At 37.8% G+C, this 22,632-nt stretch overlaps 1 protein-coding gene across 5 annotated transcripts in view; it reads left to right on the top strand.

The window, feature by feature from the left end:
- OSBPL1A (oxysterol binding protein like 1A) overlaps nt 1-22,632 on the top strand; it is a 231,211-nt gene that overhangs the window by 91,501 nt on the left and 117,078 nt on the right. The window contains exon 15 of one of the 5 annotated variants that reach the window (XM_046024703.1): nt 7,186-7,292. In XM_046024703.1, coding sequence (XP_045880659.1) covers nt 7,186-7,292 — 107 coding nt within the window. Of the gene's footprint in view, nt 1-7,185; nt 7,293-13,512; nt 14,066-14,278; nt 14,370-22,632 lie in introns of those variants that run through there. The other 4 variants (XM_046024704.1, XM_046024708.1, XM_046024709.1 and 1 more) reach the window with 4 other exon arrangements.

Here is a 22,632-nt window from a genome sequence, read left to right as displayed (position 1 = left end):
GGGACCCTATGCGTTCCATCCCTAAAGGGAATCCAAGCCTTTTAGGAACTCCTACATCTCAGATTCTGTGAAAACACTACATTATTGCTTCTAGATTAATTTTAGAATAGTACTTTTTTGATCATAAAATTTTTTCCCATTGGGAAAAAAAAAGTTTTATGGGTTTTTGAAACTATAGGATAAAATACAGATTGTTTATCCTGTCATTTCAGAACTGTCAGAGCCCAATCACAAATGCATTTTTCAGTTTATTTACACTTATAGATCTTCCTCAACTTAATAATGGGGTTATGTCCTGATAAGCCCATTGTAAATTGAATATCTCTTAAGTCGAAAATGCATTTTATATATCTGACATACAGAACATCATAACTTAGCCTAGCCTACCTTAAACACGCTTTGTACACATCCATTAGCCAGCAGTTGGGGAAAATCATCTGATACAAAGCCCCCCTTTTTTTTTTTTTAATTTTATTTATTTATTTATTTATTTTGGAGAGCACACAAGCATGTGCTCTCTTGCGAGCTCAGGTGTGTGGGGCGGGGAGAGGAACAGAGTGGGAGGGTGAGGGAAAGGGAGAGGATCCCAAGCCGACTCCATGGTGAGCACAGAGCCGGATGTGGGGCTGGATCCCATGACCCTGAGATAAAGATCTGAGGCAGAACCAAGAGTCTGACGCTTAACCAGCTGAGCCCCCCAGGTGCCCCCAAAGCCGGTTTTATATTAAAGTGTTAAATGTCATGTAATTTATCAACTCCTGTACTGAAAGTGAAAACAGAATGTGTGAGTACAGAACAGTGGTTTACTCTGGTGATGGTGTGGCTGACTGGGAGCTGTGGCTCCTGCCCCGCATCACGAGACATCATCATACTACATACTGCTGATCTAGACAAAGATCAAAATTCAGAATTTGAAATATGGTCTCTACCGAACTTGTTTTGTGTTCATAGCATCATTCAGTCAAAAAATTCTAAGTCACACCACTCTAAGTCAGGGCCCATCTATATTCATTCTATTTTGGTCCAAAATACCCTCTATTTAAATAGTACTTTATTTCCTTAAACCTAATTTCTGTTTGGATGAATGCCCAAATTTATGCATCTGGCATTGGCAACAAACATATCCTTCAAGGTTCAGTGAATGCAGTGCTAAAACCTCTACCATTTTATCCTTATCAAGGGCATGATTACAAACACAAAGAAAATTAACCAAACTAATACAACTTTTTGAAGATTTCCTAAAGGCCAGTAGTCTGTTCTTCCATAAAATCCTTAATTTACCTGTATGTAGTAACCAGTTTTTGGCGGTATAAATAATGTATTGTACACTTAAATTTGATCACATCACTTTATTACCATAAGATTCTTAGAAGTGGAATTAACGGATGAAAGCATATTAACATATGTGTACCTATTGCTACATTGCTAAATTACTTTCTAAAAAGGATATACTTCATATGCCAACTTTAATGGATAACACTTTATTGCATGTTACTAAATGTAGATAGAGAATCCCTAGCTAAAGAAATTGGAATGATTTCAGTTATTTAAATGAAAAAAAAAATCTTAAAGGAAAAGCACATTGTTTAATCTACTTAAATCTCTGCTCAAAAATCTCAGCTTTGAGTAACACACTTCCCACCTCCTTCAGTGTTGTCACCGAGGCCCAGACCATCATTGTCTTTCACACAGGGTTGAAACAGCCTCCTAACTGGCCCCTCACATTCCTCCCTTGCCCTTCCAGTCCCTGCACCAAGGACCCTTCTAAAACACCAGCGTATAATGTTCTTTGTTCAAAATATCTGGTAGATTCCAGGTTATCTCACTAAGAATGAAAAACAAAGTCCTTCTAATGATCCACAAACTCTTCCATTTCTATTTGGCTTCCCTCTTTTCATCTCCTAATTACCCCTGGTTGCTCCTCTTCCAGCCTCACTGGCCCCTCAGAGAGGCTGGACTTTTTCCTGCCTCAGCCTGGGCTGAGCTGGTCCGCTGCCTGGAAGTCTTTTCTCCAGGATACTCACATCCTCACTTGCCCAGATCTTAACTCAAAGAGAACCTTCTGGCTACAGACTACAGACTCCATTACTGGGCTTACTTGCGCTCAGATTTCTGAATGGACTCAGCAAAAGGGAGACCCTGTCAGGGGACTGGTGGAGAGGGTGAGAGCAGGCAGGCATTTTCCTCCCTCCCTCCACCTGGGCTGTGTGGAGTGTAACAGCCCTTGGCTGAAGCCCCCCACCTGTGATTCCAGCTTCTGCTGGCCTTAGCAACACTGTCCTTTCCTTTGCCTCTCTGTTCCAGGGTGGCAACTGTCCTGCATTGCCAGTCTGTTAGTTCACTTATCTCCCCCCTCCACCCCGCCTTGTGTGTCATCTTTTTAAAAAGAAGTTTTCAGGTGCCATTTCAGTTTGCCAGCCATTTCCTGTCAGGACCGGACCCTTACATCATCTTGTCCACACTTGCAGCTCCCCTCACACTTGCTATTTCCCTGCCTTGTTTTGTTTTTTCTCTGTCATTTACCAAATTTCATCTTATATGTATATAAAAATATATATATATAAAATGTATATAAACAATGAAATTTGATAAATTTATATATAGTAAATTTATCTATATCAATAAATTTATATATAGTAAATTTATCTATATCAATAAATTTATATATATAATAAATTTATATCTATCAACTACTATGTATATATAATACATATATAATATATGGCAGACTATCAACTACTATGTGTGTGTGTGTGTATATATACACACACACACACACATAGTAGTTGATAGTCTGTCTCTCCTTTAGCATATAAAGACTTGATAGTCTGTCTCTCCTTTAGCATATAAACTCCATCAAGGCAAGAATTTCTGTTTTATTTGTCAGTTGTCTTCAGCACCTTAACAGTGCACGGCACCCATGGGCACTTGACATATACAGTTGATCCTTGGATAACAAGGGTTTGAACTGTATGGGTCCACTTATATGTGGCTTTTTTTTTTTTTTTAATACAGCACAGTTCTGTGAGTGTAATTCCTGTTTCTTATGATTTTCTTAACACTTTTTCTCTAGAATATTTGTTATTGTAAGGCTTCCAGTCAACAGTAGGTGCTTGCTTGTAGTTAAGTTTCAGGGGAATTGAGGATTATGTATGGATTTTGAACTGCAAAGCAGTCGGTGCCCCTCCTCCCATGTTGTTTAGGGGTCAACTGTGTAAGTTTTGAGTGAATAAAATGAATGACCTACTTATCTAGCTTATAAATTTATAACTCCCTTCTTTTGAACTTGGAAATAAGTACTGAATTTGTTTTGTCAAGTTAATGTATAGATTATACAAGTCAGCATCGAACCTGCCATGCGTTGGCCACGCAACCAGTGGTGGATACAGACAGAGCCTCTCACCTTTCTGGAGTTCTCCTTGATCGCAGTTCTGCTACAGTCTTCTCAGGACTGATGGTTTCTATACTATCTGAAAATAACAGTTGTAGATATTTTAGGTTGTTTGCTTTACTGCACATTATATTTAGCAATAAAAATATTGTTCAAGATCCAGCTCAAATCCCAGCTCTTCTCAGACTCTACCCCATTACTCCATCCCATAATGATTATTCCTTTCTCTGAATTATTTAACATTTTTTAAATGCATGATTTGTTTGCTGTCTACGTCTTAAAACATCCCTGATAACCTTTTTTCATTTAACTCATACTATAGCTCATTTAACACACGCCGTTTTGAACTTTATATTCTCCATTGCAGCGAGTGCAGATTATATAGCTATAGATAGAATGGTTTAGTAGTAGTAGTTCAATGGGTGATTGTTCATGCTACTTATTTTAATTTGAACAGCAAAAATTTCTATTCTTCTATAGGGACCTCTTTTTTTTTAATTACAGTTTTATGTAAAAGTTTTTAGAAGATTGTTGATTTTCATATGCAGATATCTTTTTCTCCTGTTTGGAGGAGAGATCACTCATTTTCTTGAGGTGTTTATATAATTACGATTAGGTGTAAAAGTCTGTTTTTAAATGCATCTTTGGGCACACCTGGGTGGCTCAGTAGGTTAAGCCTCTGCCTTCAGCTCAGGTCATGATCCCAGGGTGCTGGGATCGAGTCCCACATCGGTCTCTCTGCTTAGTGGGAAGCTTGCTTCTCCCTCTGTCTCTGCCTGCCTCTCTGCCTGCTTGTGATTTCTCTCTCTCTCTCTCTGATAAATAAATAAATAAAATCTTTAAAAAAAAAATAAAATGTGTCTTTGCATGCAGGTTAGATCATGTCTCTTAGGTACATGGAGGCATTGCTGTTTTTCAACAACAAAAAACCCCCCAAAAAACCAAAGAGAATGACATTTGAATTTGGCCTTGAACAAAAGAGGTTTATGTGGAGAAACTTCTGAATATGAATAATTATTATTTCCAATATTCAGGGAAGAGAAAGCATCATAAAGGTTGGGAGGCAGTAAAGTATTTCTAGGAAAACAAGTATTTCCAGGAAAACAGTCTGGCTGAAACTGATTCAGTTTATAGACTGTCTTAAATGTTGGCTAATGAGTGTGGACTGTTTCCATATTAGGGGAACAATGAAGGTCATCTGTATTAGGTTTAGTTTGCCAATATAACAGGAAATAAGTATTTCCCCAATAGTTTTAAAACATACCCAATTAAAAATTGTACATGTTATCAAGAAAATGACAGATTGTGAGCTTTTTATATATGTCTCTAAGCTTTTTGCATAAGATCTTCTAGCTTCTTTCCTGAGTTCAAAAATATTTTTAGTACAAAAAAATGACATTTTTCTTCAAAATTGTGTCCAATTCTTATAATAGGTCAAATAGGGTTGCATACTGGCCTTTTTACATTTGTTCATTAAAACTCAGTCTCTAAATATTAAATGGCTAAGATATATTTGCAGTGATTCTCAATTGGTAACTTTTATAGGAGCCTAGCGGTTTTATTTTTTTTATAACAATATGCAAACATTCTCATACATGAAGCATGCCCCCTTGAGCCACCTGGCCCCTGATGCACAGCCCTGGCGCTAGAGGGTCAGTTCTCATGCAGACCTCCTGCACAACTTGGTGTGAATTTCAGAATCATTCTTGAACACCAGACTGTCAGAGAAATTGGGTAACTTTTGACTCTGTTTTGGACAAAAGAATTTGACACACTCTCAATAATGGGTTCTTAAAAGTCAATATATGTTTCTTGGGTTCTAGAAAAAGTTCTAGAATCAGTTTTACTTAAAATCTTGACGTTCATACACATTTATTTTGACACGTAACATTTTATGCTCAACAGTATATAAAGTATTAAATATCTAAAACACAAAATTGTAGGTGGTTAAGCATGTAATGGTATTTAATAAAAGAAATACACATCCATGAATGACTGTTTTCCCATATTCTTCTCATTTGTGCCATGAAAGTGGAAAATTACTAGATTACCCAGAGCATTTATGGAAGGCAGAGACTGTGCCTGATTTTTTTGTTACATCCCCTCACTGTACTCAGTCCACAGCTCTGTGTGAGACATCTGTTGAGGTACTATTTAAGTCCTGTGGCATCTGGCATACGCTATTCTTTTCTGCTATTTAGCAACTAAGTAAAGAATAAATCTTCACAATGTGTATCAAAGATTCAAAATGAAAAATAAAGTATGTAAAATCAAATTTATTTTAGGATATAGTAGTTTTCAATTGTTTGGGTGTTAAGAATAGCTAACACTGGGAAACTGTATTCCATAAAAAGAAAAATATGATAAAATGACATTTGGTATTTATATCCAGATAATAATAAAAGGTTGTTCATACCTTCATTCGCTCTGACCTTTTCTTCTTGTTACCCCTTTAGCCTTAAGAGTTTTGAGAAGTAATTTTTCAAAGAAAAGGACTTTTCTTTGCTAAAATCACATTCCTATAGAAATCGTGGAAAATTAGAGAAAAGAATGAAGACTAATAATAACAATGTTATCACCTAGGAATAGTGACTAAATAATTTGTTACATGTTCTTCATAGATTTTATTTTCCTTTCCACTTCCCATTTGAAATGTTTTGTTTCTTGAAGAGACCCACTGCTTTATGGCCTGATCATTGCAAATTGCTGGCATTTGGATTTGATTGCTTTTGCTTATTGACCTTGTTTACCATGTTTTAAGAACCCTGTTCTAAGTGAATCAGGATTAATTAAAAGACAGAGGGTGGTATATATTTGTTTCTCTTCTTTTAAGTTATTTTTAGATGAAAAGCTTTCTTAATATTATTTTTGTTTGATTGAAGAGAAACATTTAAGGGATCTTACTATATAATTAACATGAAGTCCAAAACTATATGAACTATTTCTCCAGCCTTAATCTAGACAGAATATGACATTTTACTTCCTTTTTAAATGTATGTGCATTTTGCAGTTTTCTCTTGTCAGCATTTTGGCTTTTGTTTTGGGTGTTGTAGATTTTTGTTTTTTTGTAATGGGTAAGTGGATTAAGATTTCCTTCGGGAACTGGGGAAGGTGGTGATACCACCATTTCTTTGTTCCCAATTTATATTCTGAAAGATACTGGACCCCAGAGGGACACATTCATAAGACTGGAAAGACCTATTCCATGCTAGACATTTATGCAGTAAGCACTAGAGAAAGTTGTGTTAATGCCACCTTTAGATAGGTTAGCCATCATGTCAACGACAGTATTATTTTTAACTCTCTTTAGCACTTGGCTTTTGAATAAAATTACTTATCTAGCATAGATTATCATGAAAGGAAATGTTAATGAGCTGTTTCCTTAAACATTACATTATCCCTACATTCTTTCCTTAAACATTATATTATTCCTATAATTTTTGTTTGTTTGTTTTTAGTTATGACTCTTCTTTCAGGATATAGGCCTTCCTAGGACAAGGCTTCATCTTTACTGTACCAGTTTATGCACAGTAGGTGCTAATAATATTGCTCAAGGAATATACTATATGCTTTGTTTAAGACAGCCAGCTGGAAGGAAACATGAAGTCAGTAGTTATAAAAATGTTTGTGTTGCTTGACTGGGTCAGTTGGTAGTGCATGCAACTCTTAATTTGGGGGGTCCTGAGTTCAAGCTCCATGGTGAGTATAGAGATTTCTTTAAAAAAAAAAAAAAGGTAATTTAAAAATGCTTGTGGTCTTAAAATCCCACTAATTTTATTTGTTTTTATTTATAGACATGCTTCCGTCATTTCTTCAGAAAGTTGAAGTTGTCTCTGAAGCTTCTAGAGAAACTTGTGTAGCTTTGAGTGATTGCCTTAATCTCTTCACTAAACAAGAAGGGGTAGGTAGTTTGTAATTTCATTTTTTAATAATTTAGTGTCACATACTGGATCATTCAATAAATCGCTGCTTTCAAATTGACCAAAGGTAGGAGAAAATAGTTTTAATAAAGAAAATGAAGAGTTGATTTTCACTAAAATTTAGAACTCCTTCATTCTTGATTAAGGCAGATGATTCTGATATAACTTGTGTTCAAATCTAATTTACTGATACAGCTGTATTTATCGACCACGGTTTAAAGTTCTTCTCAGAGTTCTTGTGGCATTTCCACAAGAGTGTTATGAAAATATTGTGGAAACCAGAGGTTTTATATGAAAAACACATAATATTCTTCTTTAGAAAATAGAGAGCTATTACATTTACCCATGTGAGTTGAGCTCAGTGGATTAAATATCTTATGTTCTTTTCCCCTTGCTCTCTCCCATTCACTTTTCTAAATATTAATAAGAGTGGTAAGTTTATCCATTAATAATTCTTTTTCTGAGGACTGAAAAGTTGTAAAGATGTGTTTTGGTTGCCTGCACTAGGGTTTTTCTTGTTTTAATTTTTTCATGATGTTAAATGCAAGCTAAGCAGCCATAGGCTTTATCTTCCATTTTGTTAAATTCTCCATATATGTTCAGTCTTCAGCTTTTTAGAAAAAGACACCAGATTTCTCATTCTGATTACAATTTATTTGTACCTTTTAATTAGATATTAGGTTTTGGTAAAACAAGATAGATGAAAATGGTTTTGTATGTTTCTCTCACATGTAAAGATCTAAAATTTTATTTTCTTGTGATTACAGTGAAAGCCCTGTGAATTCAGATAAAAAATTTTTTAAACACCAGCTTTGTTATGTACACCACAAATTCCATATTTTATTTGGAGAAAAAAATGTGAGTGATCTGAAATTCATTTAAAACAAACTTACAGAAAGTCTTTCAATAACTATCACAGGAAAACATAATTTTTCATTAAACATTTAAAATGGTTAATTCTCCCAGTACTATTTGAAAGCATCCCCTCTCAGCATTTCTATTTTTGGTGATTTCATATTCTAGGTTATTTAAATGAGGCATGATTTGGTGATCTAAATAAATCTAAATAGCATTGTTCAACATTTCTGAAATGAACAAATTGTGGTGTCTAGTAATTCAGGTAATTAATACATTATAAAACTAAATCTCATTAATGTCTCTTGTGTGGTACCTGATGGATATACCAATAATGTCTATGTTTTAGTTATGTATTGTTTCAAGGTAAATTCTAGATTAGAAGCAATTTAATTTCTGGAGAAAAGCCAGCTTATGCTAAATTTTAAACTGTTTGCTTAAAAATATTGTCTAGGTGGGGTGCCTGGGTGGCTCAGTGGGTTAAAGCCTCTGCCTTCGGCTCAGGTCATGATTCCAGGACCTGGGATCGAGTCCCGTATCGGGCTCTCTGCTCAGCAGGGAGCCTACTTCTCTGTCTCTCTCTGCCTGCCTATCTGCCTACTTGTGATCTCTGTCTGTCAAATAAATAAATAAAATCTTTAAAAAAAATTAATATAGTCTAGGTAACTACCTCTCTGATAATCCAGATGTGCAAGAGTATATTAGCCTCAAGTTTAGACTAATCAGACTTTTAAATTTGTCATGAGGATTAAATAACATAATGTAAGCCAAATACTTAGCATAAATCCTGATACATAGTAAGCCCTTTTGAGTAAAAATCAACAGTTACTACAGGATGCTATCTAATTAACACTTGTGACCCCTTTTCTCTGATGGCATTTTGGAGCTTTTGTGTCTTTAGCTATTTAACTCATTTTGGGAGGAGGTGGTATTACCTAAAGAAAATTTGAGTGTTTATGGAATGATTGTGTTCTTTTCATCCTTATTATGTATTATTCAAGTGTCAAAGGGCTACTGAAGTTCTCTGAACCTTGGTATTTCCATCTTTCAAATAAAGGAGACCATATCATACTATAAGTCATTAACAGGCACTGGTCTGAAAGTCTAATGGACCTTTTTAAAATCTTAGTCTTTTTCCTAACCAACCATGTAAAATGAAACTGTATAAACAGCTCAGTGTCAGATATGGGGCTCAAATGTATATAGATGAATAAGAGGTATTATAGAGCATATTAACATACTGTGTGGCACATGGTACTCATTTAGGAAATGGCATTTGTTGCTTCAAATTTGCAAAGTATCTTTAAGATTCTTTTCCAGTAATGCTATAAAATAGCAATTCTGTGAGGTTCTTTGGATTTCTTTCTGGGAAATAGGATTGTAGACAATGGAAAGGGCCCCCAAGTATTTAAAAGACAAATGGCATCATTGAAGGTAGTTTTTCATATGGCTAAGACCTACAACATAGGAATTTATTTATTTATTTAAGATTTTATTTATTTATTTGACAGACAGAGATCACAAGTAGGCAGAGAGAGAGGGAAGCAGGCTCCCTGCTGAGCAGAGAGCCCGATTCCGGGCTCAATCCCAGGACGCTGGGATCATGACCTGAGCCGAAGGCAGAGGCTTTAACCCACTGAGCCACCCAGGCGCCCCCAACGTAGGAATTTAATACTGTACTTGGGGTCATCACAGAATAACTAGGTATTGTAATGCTTTATTTATCTGGAATCATAAGTTGTATTTCTGCTATCTAGAAATTTGTTAAAAGAACAGTCATAAGCTTTGAACTCACAGAGACCTGGGTCTAATTTCATGTTCGCTCCTTAATCTCTCTTTGCCACAGTTTTCATATACAATTACCTTTTCAAAGTGGCAATCAACCAAAAAAGAGTGTTTTGAAAAGTATGTATGATCGTCTTGGCAAAAAACCTTGTATGCTACCTGGCACATAACGAGGATCCAGTAGATCTAAGTGATCCCAGCCCCTGTTGCCACAAAACTATTTTTATTCTAATATTTGTGATGACTGTTCTTTTTTTTTTTTTTTAAAGATTTTATTTATTTACTTGAGAGAAAGATCACAAGTAGACAGAGAGGCAGTCTGAGAGAGAGGGGAAGCAGACTCTCCGCTGAGCAGAGAGCCCAATATGGGGCTCAATCCTGGACTCCAAGATCACAACCCGAACCGAAGGCAGAGGCTTAACCCACTGAGCCACCCAGGCACCCCTGTGATGACAGTTCTTTTAAATGTTATGCACTTACATCTTATACTGCATTTTTAACACTTAATTTTATCTTTTCTGGGGAGCCTCAGGATTGTCCTTTTGTCCATGTTGTATGTTCATAATTACTCTGTATCTTAATGCAGAGATGCCTTCAGAGGATAATGTTTATAGAACTCTGTAATTTGAATAAATTGCCCAGTCCTGCTAATGCTCTTGAATTCACTTTTGCGCTTTATGGGTTTTAAAATTTTTTTCTCTTGATTTTTAGCTTGGCTGTGTGCCTGTCTATAGTGGTGGAATACTGATCCCTTCTGGTTTACTCCTTTCTAATGCTGTTTATGAAAAAAGAAAACCAGATAACCAAACTTGGTCAAATTCTGTCCACAGTAAGAGCAGGCTGGCTCTGGATGAGAAACTTAGGGGTTTACAATGAGGACAGGCCTTAGTGCCTGGATTTGGGGCTTTCTATTTCTGCGGTATGTGAGTGTTCTTTGTTTATTTGGGGATGCTCTGATACGACCCAGATATTCAAGGTTTCCATAGACCTCTATAAATGGGGTGCATTATGTAGGCATATTTTACTTGTAAATAACACTGTTTTTGAAAAAAAACCCTGCAAAATATAAAGCAAGCTGTAAAGCTTGTGATTGATTTACTAAAAGGAAACTTATTAGGTGTTTTTATAATATAGGGGAGACATTAGAGAATGTGAATGCCGTAATTTGTATTTAACCTTGAGAGTTCTATTCAAAAGGCTAATGGGGTGCCTGGCTGGCTCAGTTGGTAGAGCACAGGGCTCTTAATCTCAGGGCCATGAGTTCAAGCCTCACGTTGGGTGTGGAGCCTACTTTAAAAAAAAAAAAAAATTCTAAAGGCTAGAAACTGGCTTCATGAATTATTTTTGTTTCCGCAGTTTACCTCACTGTGTCATAAGTGGCTAAAATGTCACACATTAACATCAGTGGTCCTTTTCTTGTTCTGTGTATCATTGAGCTCCCTTTGATATTAATCAAACCAGTTTTTCTGAAGTAGGAGCTTGCTTACTTAAAATTAGTGTAAGCTCACTCATAAAATATTTTATGCTTCTATGTTAAATTTCCTTACTCAAGAGCTATAACCCAAAAGTATGATTGGGATGATTGTGATGCTAAGTTTGTGGTGTAATGGAGAGATCTGGACCTTAAATTTGGCCAACCAAAAGGTATTGCTACTTTGGACCAGCTGCTGATATCTTTGGAGAGAATCCACGCCCTCCTTTGAGCTTCCAGTTCTACAATGTCGAGTTCTCTAATATTCATTAGTTTCCTTGGCCATTAAAAGGCCTGTAGTCATTTTGTCCTTAGTTTCATTTCTTTGTCTTTCATTTCATTTCTTCATGGTTATACCTTTTGGGTGCTTATCTTTCTGTCATCTCTTCAGTCTCCTCCTCTCCCTCTGCTCTCAGCAAAATTCTTTGTTAAACATACATGGAGGCAGTGACTATTTGCTGCCAGTTCCATGCCACTTCCAACCCCCAGTCTCTATCTTTTTTCTTTCCTTTCATTGGCATGTCTCATTCTATCCTGCTTCAAAAACAGCTTCTCATTTCTTTTGAATCTTCTACTCCCTTACAGCTTCTGTCTCCCTACATTCCTTTCCAATTCTATTTTGGAAAATGTGATAATTTCTGTTTCTACTTTATTCCTCAACTAGCCCACTGAAACCATTCTTGCCAATAATCTCCTTACTGCTAAATCAGAGGATACCCTTAAATTACCTTGCTCGTCGTGTGACGGATCTGGTATTTGACCACTACTTGCTTTTTGGAGTTCTTCTCAGTGATTTCCATGGTGCCTACCTCTTCTCGCTTCTCCTTCCCTTAGAGCAGCTCCTCCTCAGTTTTCTTCTGAAGCATCTTTTCTTCTGCCTGTGCCTTGAATGTTGGTGTCCCTGGTTTCTGTGGATGGCCTTTTTACTCAGCATTCTCCTTGGATGATCTTAGCCATTCGTTCAAACAGAAATCCATGATGACTGCGAAATCGCCACCTTAGATCTCTCCTGAGCTATGAACCAGTATATCCAGCTGCCTTTTAAACATTAGCATATGATTATAGCACAGGCATTTCAAGATCAGTGTGTCTAAAGCTGCATTATCCATTCAACTCAGAGACAGAATTACCACGTATCCGGAACCCAAGCCAAGATCATGGAAGCTGTCCTCAGTTCATCTTTCTTCCTTATTCCCCACGCTTAATCAAATTCTGTCATTTTTCCTTCCTGTCTCTCAGCTGTCTGTCTCCCTGTCCTCCCTCTCCTCCTACCTAACACTCAGATCCCCCACTGCCACTCTGAGGATAAAGCTCTCAGGATTGCTCTGTTGGATGACTGCCACTATTTCCTCATCCCAGATTCCACCCTTAAGAACTGGCTTAGATACCCTTAGTCTTGGGGTCTTTGCTATTGTAGCACTCACCACATTGTATCATTACATATTTACTTGTCTGATTATATATTTACTAAAGAGACCCTTAAGTAAGCAAGTGTATCATAGTTATTTTTGTAGCATCTGTGTCTGGTATAGTACTTGACCTGGAGTAGACCTCTAATGTCTGAATGAGTTTGAGGACAGGTTTATAATGTTTAATGTTGGAACAAAAAGTATATGTACTCTACCCCCACCAGAGCTTGATAGTTAGCTAGAAATTTCATTAGCCTGAACGTCCCACTACAGTGTAGTATTTAGGAGGTGGGTTTTACTGTCCTTTGAGTCTTCATCTACCCTTCAAGCCTGGCTGGAATAAGAAACCATCTCTTCCGTATAAGTAGCTTTTACAGTGGTAGGATTAATACCATTGTTTTCCTCGTTGCTCAAATGGTAGCCTAGAAAATGCATAAAAAATAAATACATGAAAAAAAAATACATAAAGTCCAGTTCAGTCTTTGTTGTGCAATTGGAAACCTCCACTCCTAAGTAAGCCTGAGTAAGGGTCAGTTCTCTTCGAGGCGCAAGGGTCCGAAGAGGATTCCTCTGCTTTTCCCTGGGGGCGGGCTGGCCATTTAGAAGTTGTCAGGGCCGGCGTCGCCAGGAGAGGGCTTGAGCACACAGCCCGCTCTAGGACCTCGCAGGAGCCTCCGCGGGATGCACGCAGAGCACGAGTAGCAGTTTCCTTACTTCCTTCCCGAGAATTGCGGGCCAGCAGTCCGCTCGCTCCTTTGGAGGGACTGTGTGCTGGCTCTCGAGATCCCGGGCAGGTCCCCATCTGCGCCTCAGAGGAGTGGGCCCTGCGGGAGGGGGGCCGGGGGAGGAGGGACTGGACAACGACCGCGGCCGCGCGGAGCCGCCTGCTGCAGGCCATTCAGCGTGGGGCTCGCACTCTCCCGGGCGAGCCCTGGAGGAGGGCGGCTCTGACTCTGCGGCCGAGGGGCGCTGCACCGACCTCTGGCGGCCCGAGGGCCCGCGCGGAGTCTTGGGCCGTGGGCGGCTGGGCTGCGGCTCTCCTTGACCTCAGTGGCGCCGGGGGCGGGCGGAGGAAAGGTGACTTAGGGAGACCTTGCGGTGCCGCCCTGGGTCGCGCCTCCGGGCTGGGCTGGAGGGGAGGCGGAGGAACAGGCCAAGCGCATTTGTGCTGGAGCTGGCAGAGGAGCGCAGGGCGGAGCGCGCCCGTGGGGATCCCCAGATCCGGCCCAGGTGGGTGAGTGTGTGTGCCCGTTGGGGGCTTTGCGAGGTCAGCCTCGGGATGGCAGAGGACATGGGCGGAGGCGGCGGGGGGGCGGCGGAGGAAGGGGGAGGGCGGCCAGACGAGATCTAGGGATGTGAGTAGATCCAAGAATAGTTGGACTCCTTAGTGTGGAGCGGAGTGCGGCGGCGGGCGAGTGGGGAGGGGTGCGTGAAGCCGGGGGACCCTGCTCTCCCAGCCTGACCAGGGTCTTTCTGCCGGCACGGTACTTGCGTCGGGTTCCCACAAGAAGAGCCACTGAGGGGAAGAGACTGGACAGGTTTTTGTTTTGTTTTGTTTTGTTTTGTTTTTTTCCGGCTAAATACTGGTAGTAGGTCAAGTGGGGCCGGAGTGGGAGGAGTAAGGCAGTGAAAGACATTATTGTCCTAAATAACCTTCCAAGTTAGTGATTTTTTGCATGTCTCTGCTCTGGCTGACATTGAGATGAACTTACCATCCGCTGTTCCGAGGCTGCTAAAATTCCAAGGAAATGCACGAGTGAATTAAAGAGAGAAAGGGAAATTATACTGGGGCTGGGGAGTGGGGAGGGAGGTAGCTTTGAACTTTGATTAAGGATTTTTGATTACTCATAGGCTTTCTTTGTAGCCTAAACCAGTGAGAATCACGTTCCCCAGCACTCAGAGCATGTGGCTAGTTGTTTTGTGTTTTTTTGTTATGCTGGTTTTTTCTGGATTTGGAGGGAGGATAGTAGGAAAGGAAAGATGCCAGGGAAGAGCTCAGTACAGCGTTTGAGAGTTATTAAAGCTATTAAAAGTTTCTCAATTTTAATTAGGTTCAAAGACAGAATGAAGGCATTTTGATTTAAATACATAGGGTATTTTAGCAGGAATCTTTTAAACGAGAAAAAATGCTTGAAATGCGTGTTGGTGGAGGAATGTGTAGGCTAGAATATGGTTATCAAAATGTAAATTTTCTTCTCAGTTTGAGGGCACACCGAAGTTAATCTCTGGTCCAGATAATATTTGATTTCAACCATGAAGCTGATGACTTTGGTACGTTAGCTCGGTTTTGATTGAGTAGATATTTAATCTGAGCATGATAACCGGGGAGCTTTATCAGCCTTTGTTCTAGTACTACTTTTACTAGACTGGGATCTAAAAGGAATTTTGTTTCACTGTGAATATGATTTCAGGACTCTAGTCTCCCCTCTTTAGAACCTTTTTAAAGGTTAATTCCAGGGATTTTCATTGAGGGTCAGTGTGACCCACATAATTTCTGTACCCTCGGTTGTACACTTTGCAGAATGAGGGAAAATTAAAAAGTTCATTAGATTTTTCCATAATAAAAGCACATGTATGTACTACAGGGTAGTATATAAATAAAGTCAAACACGTTTAGAATACTGTACATAAAATAATCGTATAAAATAATTATGTAATAGCATGCTCTAAGCTATGTGAACAATTTATAACATTTGCCATCTATATTCTTTAAAAAGCTTTTAAAAATTTATTCGTATCTTGGCATTCAAATATATAATTGTGTTTATAAGCTCTGTGAGAATTATAAGAATTTTTAATTCCTTTAAAAATTTGAAATTTAGGGACACCTGGGTGGCTCAGTTGGTTAAGCGGATGCCTTCTGCTCAGGTCATGATCCCAGTGTCCTGGCATCGAGTCCCCCATCCGGCTCCTTGCTCACAAGGAGCCTGCTTCTCCCTCTGCCTCTGCCTGCCTATGCTCTCTCTCTCTGACAAATAAATAAAATCTTTTAAAAAAAATTGAAATTTAGATTTTACTTGGTCCACATTATTCTACATTATTCCTAAACTTTTAGTTTGTAGTAAAGTCAGGAAATATATTTCAAATTAATCTTGGAAGCAGGAAGGACGTAAGTTAAATGTTTTAATGTTTTTAAATGTATTTAATAGGAAGTTTATGTAGCATGAAGCTACATAAGGTTGTCATCTTGATAACTTGTGAAATATTTGAACAAAAATACATAAGGTTGTCATTATTTCAGCAGTATGAAAGAGAGAGGGAGTGAGTGTGTGTGTGTGTGTGTGTGTGTGTGTGTGTGTGTGTGTGTGTATTAGCCTTGTTATGCTTGGTATGGACCCAGGATCTTTTCCTAAGTTTTTGTATCACAGTAGTACCAAGCCTGTAACCTGCCTGCTCTTGTATTTGTCTTATATTTCGATTAGAGAGTGCAGTACCTGATTTATATTCTGATGAATTTCAAATGAGGTACAGCAAATATAATTTTCTTTTAAAAATTTAAAAATTTCATTTTAATGTAAGAGTGGTAAGGATATAACCCTTAACATTTTTATAATGGTCCACCATTGATTTGATATCTGTTATTTTATGTAACATATTTTCCTTAATTCAGTAAGTATTTACAGAGTGTTTACCTTGTCGGATACCTTGCTAAACCGGCTAGATCAATAGAAGAAGGGTTTTCTTTGAAAGGTTTTATCAAATATCCCTAAAGAGTTTGAATATTATCTTGGGCTGTTAGAATCACTGAAGCATTTTAATCGGGAGACATTTAATCAGATTTGCTCCTTATGAGGATTAGAGGAAAGCCTCAAAACAGGGTGACCAGGTGCAGGAATTCAAGAGAAAGATAATCAGAGTCTGAACCAAGTTGTTGGCTACCAAAAGGAAAGGAAGATACAGAGCAGACAGTCTTCAAAGATAACCTACTAGGAGCTGATAATAGTTGAATTTGAGGAATGAAGAAGATGGAGTCGTAGATGACCCTCACACTGACGGCATATGCATCATTGGATGGAAGGTGACTGAAGAAGGGAGTAAAGGGAGTGGCGGGAGGATGAGTTTACCTTTGGACATGATGACATCCAAGTAAGGGTGTCCTTATTCATCCAATAAAAATTTATGAATTATTAGTATTGGAAGTCACCTGAATAAGCAGGAAGCTTGAATAAAGAATATCACATAGACCTATAGCTTGAAAAATTTTGAAATCAAAGGATTGAATACTGATATTAAAAGGCAAGTGGGAGCAAAGGAAGCCATTGGATAGCACTGAGAAGCAGCAGCCAGAGAGGCAGGAAAAGTCCCGAATATTGGAGGCCATCAGGGACAGTCAGGTCAAGAAGTTGAGGAAACAACTGAAATGTGTTCATTATTGGTCTTGGATGAAGGAAGTTCTAGAAGCATGACCCAGGAAGAAGCTAGATGGTAATGAGCAGCAGAGTACATTGGAAGAGAGAAAGTAGAAATAATGAAGATAGACTAATTTGCTTTCTATAGATAGTCATAATGTATGAACAATTAGAGTTTTGCTCCTTTCTTTCAATTCTTACATTTATTTTTCATGTTCCTAATGTACTGGCCAGGGCCCTCAGAACATTGCTGAATAGAAGCTGAAATGGGAGAATCCATCCTTGGTTTTGAAAAAAGACACACTTCTAATGACACATTATTAAGGGTGATATTTAGTAAATACCATTTATCAGATAAATGTTCTTTTTCATTCTTATATTGTTGAGGGTTTTTTTTTAATCCTGAAAGGTGCTGCATTTTCTCAAATTCTTTCTGCATTTTATAAGAGAATCATAGGCTTTTCTTAAGGTAGCAAATTATGTATTTTTTAAATTATATTTTTAGACTTTTTCTAATGATAAGCCATCTTTCTGTACCTGGGATAAACCTAATTTGGTCATTACATATTATCTTTAACATTCTCCTCGATTTGGTTTCTTTTGGATTTTAGTATCTGTTTATGAATGAGATCGGCTGATAATTTCTTTTTTTTGTTGTTGTTCTGTCCTCATCAGGGTTTACTATCCAGGTTATGCTGGCTTCATAAAATGAGTTTGGAAGTATTCTCTCTTTTGCTATTTCCTGGAAGAGCAAATTAAAATGGTTTGTTCCTCCTTATGAAAATCATCTTCCTGAGATTTTATAAAAACTATTAAGTAGACATATTTATGGTCATAAGACTATTTTAGTTTTCTCTTTCTTTTGGGGTCAATTATGACAAGTTACTTAGTTCCAGAAATTTATTCTTTTCATTTAAGTTATAAAATTTATTGTTATAAGGTTGTCTTTTATTATCTTCTTTATTTATTTTGGATCTATCATTAAATATTTTTTTCCTAATGTTTTCCACTTTTCCCCTAATATTTATATGGATAGTTCTAATAAATTTCTCCTTAAAAATCAGTTTCAGTAAGTCTTTGATTGTTTTTCGAAGAACTCTCTTTAGCTGTGTTATGTGTTGCATCTTTTTCTCTTAAATTAATTTTTATGGTTACGTCTATCACTTCTCTTTGAGTTTATTTTTTTCCCTAGTATCTATATATTTATTATCCTCTGTCTTGTGGAAGTGGATATTTTCAAAAATAATGGTCTTTTTCAGATTTCAAGTTGTATGTTTCATAATTCTAGTATTTTATAATTTAGGGACTATATTCCTGCCAGATTTATCTGTTACTTGATTTTATAGACTCTAATAATGTATTTCTTAGACTTCAGCTTTCCAGACTGAAGACTGCTAACATATGTAGAGTACTTCCCTTCTAATACTGAAAACATGTGAAACTTTTGCCCAGGTTTTAACTACTTTCCGTTTTTTTTTTCTCTCTTACGTGACTCCTTATTTTCATTGGTTGGCATTTCTATTTCTCTTCTTCCCAACTTGCTTCTCACCTTCTTCTCTTCTCACCTTGCTTCTCACAACTTCTTTTTTGCCTCTTGACAGTCTGCATAGTGGAAGAATGGTCATCATTCCCTTGCCTTCTCTATTTTTTCAACTGTCTTTCCAATTTTCTACCCCCATACTTGGAGGATTTTTTGGTGATCTGTTCAGTGTATCCTATCTTGCTCTTTCCTTCTCCTCATAGCCTTGGCTCCAGCACCAAAGAAGAACAAGCAAATAACCTGTATCTGATTTTCTTTTTATTTACCATATGATCTTTGTTATTCCTCACGCAGTCTATCCAGCTGCTGCTGATGAAGTCAGGGCACTTTGAGCAAAGGCCTAGCAAGACAACACAGATGGTAGAATAGGGACCTGCTCTTATTTGGAATCCTGAGGCTCAGCTGCCAGTATTAGTGACCCTCTTCTTGCTGTATGACTCTGGGTAGCTTATTCCAAATCCTCTTGTTCCTCCCCTGTAACACAGAATTATTAACACATCCCCCTTCCCTCTACTTCCAGAGTTGCTATGAAACTTAAATAAGGATAAATCCATGAGCTTTATAAGAGACAGTCTTCCCATGCTTTATTTTCAGAAAAATATCTTGAAAGGATTTTGTACTCAATTCAGGGGCAGAGAAGTGGAGCGAAAGTGGTTTGTGGCATGCGATGCTAGATCAAAGAAACCCTTCTGGGAGGCAGTAGGTGTCCAAGGAATGAGAGGAAGCATAGAAGCTGTGCTCAGTGGTTGAGATTCAGGGAAGTGTCTGTCCTCTGGTCAACGGGAACTAGAGACATAGACATGTCGTTATACCTGGTGGCTGGATACTGTCCTTTAGAGACATCATTACCTATTATTTGCTATATTCAGGATGCTGCCTTTTTGAGCTTATGTGAGAAATCACCCTTCACCTACAGTAATGTTTCTACAAAGGAGATTTTGTTGTTGTTAATTAAGAATTAAGTTTGTGAACTCTCCTTAGTAAAATGTGGTACTTGGGGTAGAAATGATTTGGTTTTGAGTATTTCCTCATTTACTTTTGTTGTCGAAGTTTGTGTTATGGATTAGTTGTTTAAAATCCCAGAGTCATGGACTCAATCTTAGATTTTAAAGCATCTAGTCTACTGATCCTCAAAGATGTCACTGGGCCCTGGAGCAGCTACATAAGATGTATGCTCTACGGAAGACAGACACAAGTAAAAGCATCTCCTTATTCACTAAAGTACGTTTGTAAAACATAGTTTGAAATGGTGATATAATTGGTCCATTCACCTTTGTATTACAGATGAGGAGCGTAAGGCCTGCAGAGAGAGACAGCTACTTCCCCAAGTCTACATAGCTAACTAAGTGGGTGGGAGCTGCACTTAGAGCTAAATCCAGTATTCTGCGTCCAATCTAGTTAGGAAGAACAGCCTCACTGTATCACACACAGCCTGAATGGGGAAAATTCATGCATTAGAGAAGAGAGTCTGCCTTGTTTCAAAGCTGATGTGGCCATCTACTAGCTAATATCTCAATTTGACAAAAGGATACCAGCTTTAGAAATAAGCAGATGGCCAAGAATATTGCAGTGTCTTCAGATTTTGCACAGAATACCTGTATTCCAGGCTCTCAGCAGGAAATGCTTTTTGTGAAAACTTTACTTGATAGAGGCCACATTTTTAGAAAATACTGAATTCATCCATTTCTCTGGATAATCTGTATTTTATCCTAAAATTAGACTATCAGAATGCTACAACCTGGGATATACTTTCTTGATTTTCTGAAAAATAGCCCTTGCTGAGTTGTAAATTGGAATTACAACCTCAATTTCTACTGAGGAGCATCCCCCCCGCCAAAAAATAGCTTTAATGAAATTATTGATTATTTTGCCCTTGAATACTCTTAATCCCCTATACATAACCCTGGAAGAAAAAAATTAGAGCTAAGGGCAAAGAGGGAGTTTGTTTTCCCTAAAGAACTGATAAATTTTTTTTCCTTGTGGACAATTAAAAGCGCATAATTGTATTTCTCTTTCTGTTTTGGCCTTGAGAGAATTCAGAGCCAGGTTGGTGGCTTGTCCACAGTATCTGTATAGGCTTCATCGCTTGGAGGTCTTGCCCTGTCAGTAACTGTATTTTCATAGCCTCCCAAGTTGAAAATCACTGGATTACATCATTCTCATGTGAATTACTTGAATGTGATTGTGCCCCAGAGTCCATTCAAGTATGATGATTCTATTTTAGGATTTTTCTGCAAGTAGTAAATACTAAATAAATGATTGTTACAGTGTTAGAGACAGATTTGTACTTTATACTGTGGTTTTACTTTATGTTGAGATATATGCATTTTGATATTAATTGACTTTGTAATAGATAACTTCAAGGATCTAAGTTAAAATATATGGCAAATGTTATAATTGGATCCCTTTTTTTCCCCATACTAAGGCAAATCAAACTCTATGTATTTTTGACCAGTTGAAGAAAAAGGTTTTCCTTCTTATTATTTGTTGTAAAATACAGAGAGCATAAAATTTAACATTGCTGTTTATAAACGCAGAGTTCAGAGGCATTAGGTACCTTCCCAGTGTTGTGCAGCCATTGCCACCATCATCTCCAGAACTCTCTTCATCTTGTAGTTTCAGCTCGTAGTTTCATATAAACTGAAATTCTATACCCATTAAACAATAATTCCTCATTCCCATCTTCCCCCAGCTCTTGGCAGCCACAATTCATCTTCCCCCAGCCCTTGGCAGCCATGATTCAAATTGCTGTCTCCATGATTTTGACTACTTTAGGAACCTCCTGCCATGCAATTACTCAATATCTGTCTTTTTGTGCCCGGTGTTCTTCTCACTTACCATAAAGCCTTCAGGGTTCATCCATGTTGTGTAGCAGGTGTCAGATTTCCTTTCTCTTTCATGCTGAGTGATACTCCATTTTGTGTACATATGCATTTTCCTTCACCATTCACCCGTCATCGATGTTGCACTTGTGTTGATTCCGCCTTTTATCCGCTGTGAATAGTGTGGCTATCAACAGGAGTATACAGGTACGTTTTGGTGTCTCTACTTTCAGTTCCTGTGATTAGGGACTCAGAAGTGGAATTTCTGGATCATATGATAGTTGTCTTTTTCATTTTTTGAGGACTTGCCATACTGCTTTTCATAACACCATTTTTACATTTCTACCAACAGTGCATAAGGATATTACTTGTTCTACAGCCTACCCAATACTTGTTTTCTCTTGCCATTGTTTCCATATAGCAGCCATCCCAATGGGTGTGAAATGTGGAAAAAATTTTTTCAATAGCTAGAGTTAATCACTTTTTGATCCAAAGGTCAACCCCAGGTTTGATAGACTATCTCTTCCTACATTGTCCTGTAATTGCCCTGCAGAGCCATGATTTTCATTTATTTTTCAAACCATTCAAAGGTTGCCCTTGTTGAAATGTGGTGGAAGGCACACACCCCTAAGTCTCCCTGGTGTACCCTTCTTTTTTTCCCTCCAGTTAGTGAAAAAACAGCTGCACAAAACAAGGATGATTCTTGGTTTCCTTGGACTTAAGACTTGGTTTAAGTCTAAATATCCATATTCTACCTTTATTTTATCTTTCTGTACTTTAGATAGCAAATGTTTCCTTTCCATTATACTTTGAAATATCATTGCTTAATGGATCTTTTTATCTTGCCTACAGAGTCAGCATAGGAAAATGAAAGTTAAGATATATTTGAGTCACCACAGATATAAAATATGAAACAAGGAAATTGATATACTTAAGAAAAGTCAAGCCTGCCTTCGCTTGTCCATAGGAACTAATAAAGTAAAATATCAAAACCAGAAAATGATTAACCTGAGCATTTGAATTGAACAGGGAATTTAACATATTCTATAGGGAAAGTATTTGATAGTTAGCTGTATGTAGGAGGACAAAA

The sequence above is a fragment of the Meles meles genome, chromosome 12, assembly GCF_922984935.1.
Source record: "Meles meles chromosome 12, mMelMel3.1 paternal haplotype, whole genome shotgun sequence".
Lineage (NCBI taxonomy): Eukaryota > Metazoa > Chordata > Mammalia > Carnivora > Mustelidae > Meles > Meles meles.
Note: the sequence above shows the minus strand (reverse complement) of the source record. Positions and strands in the feature narration are given on the sequence as shown.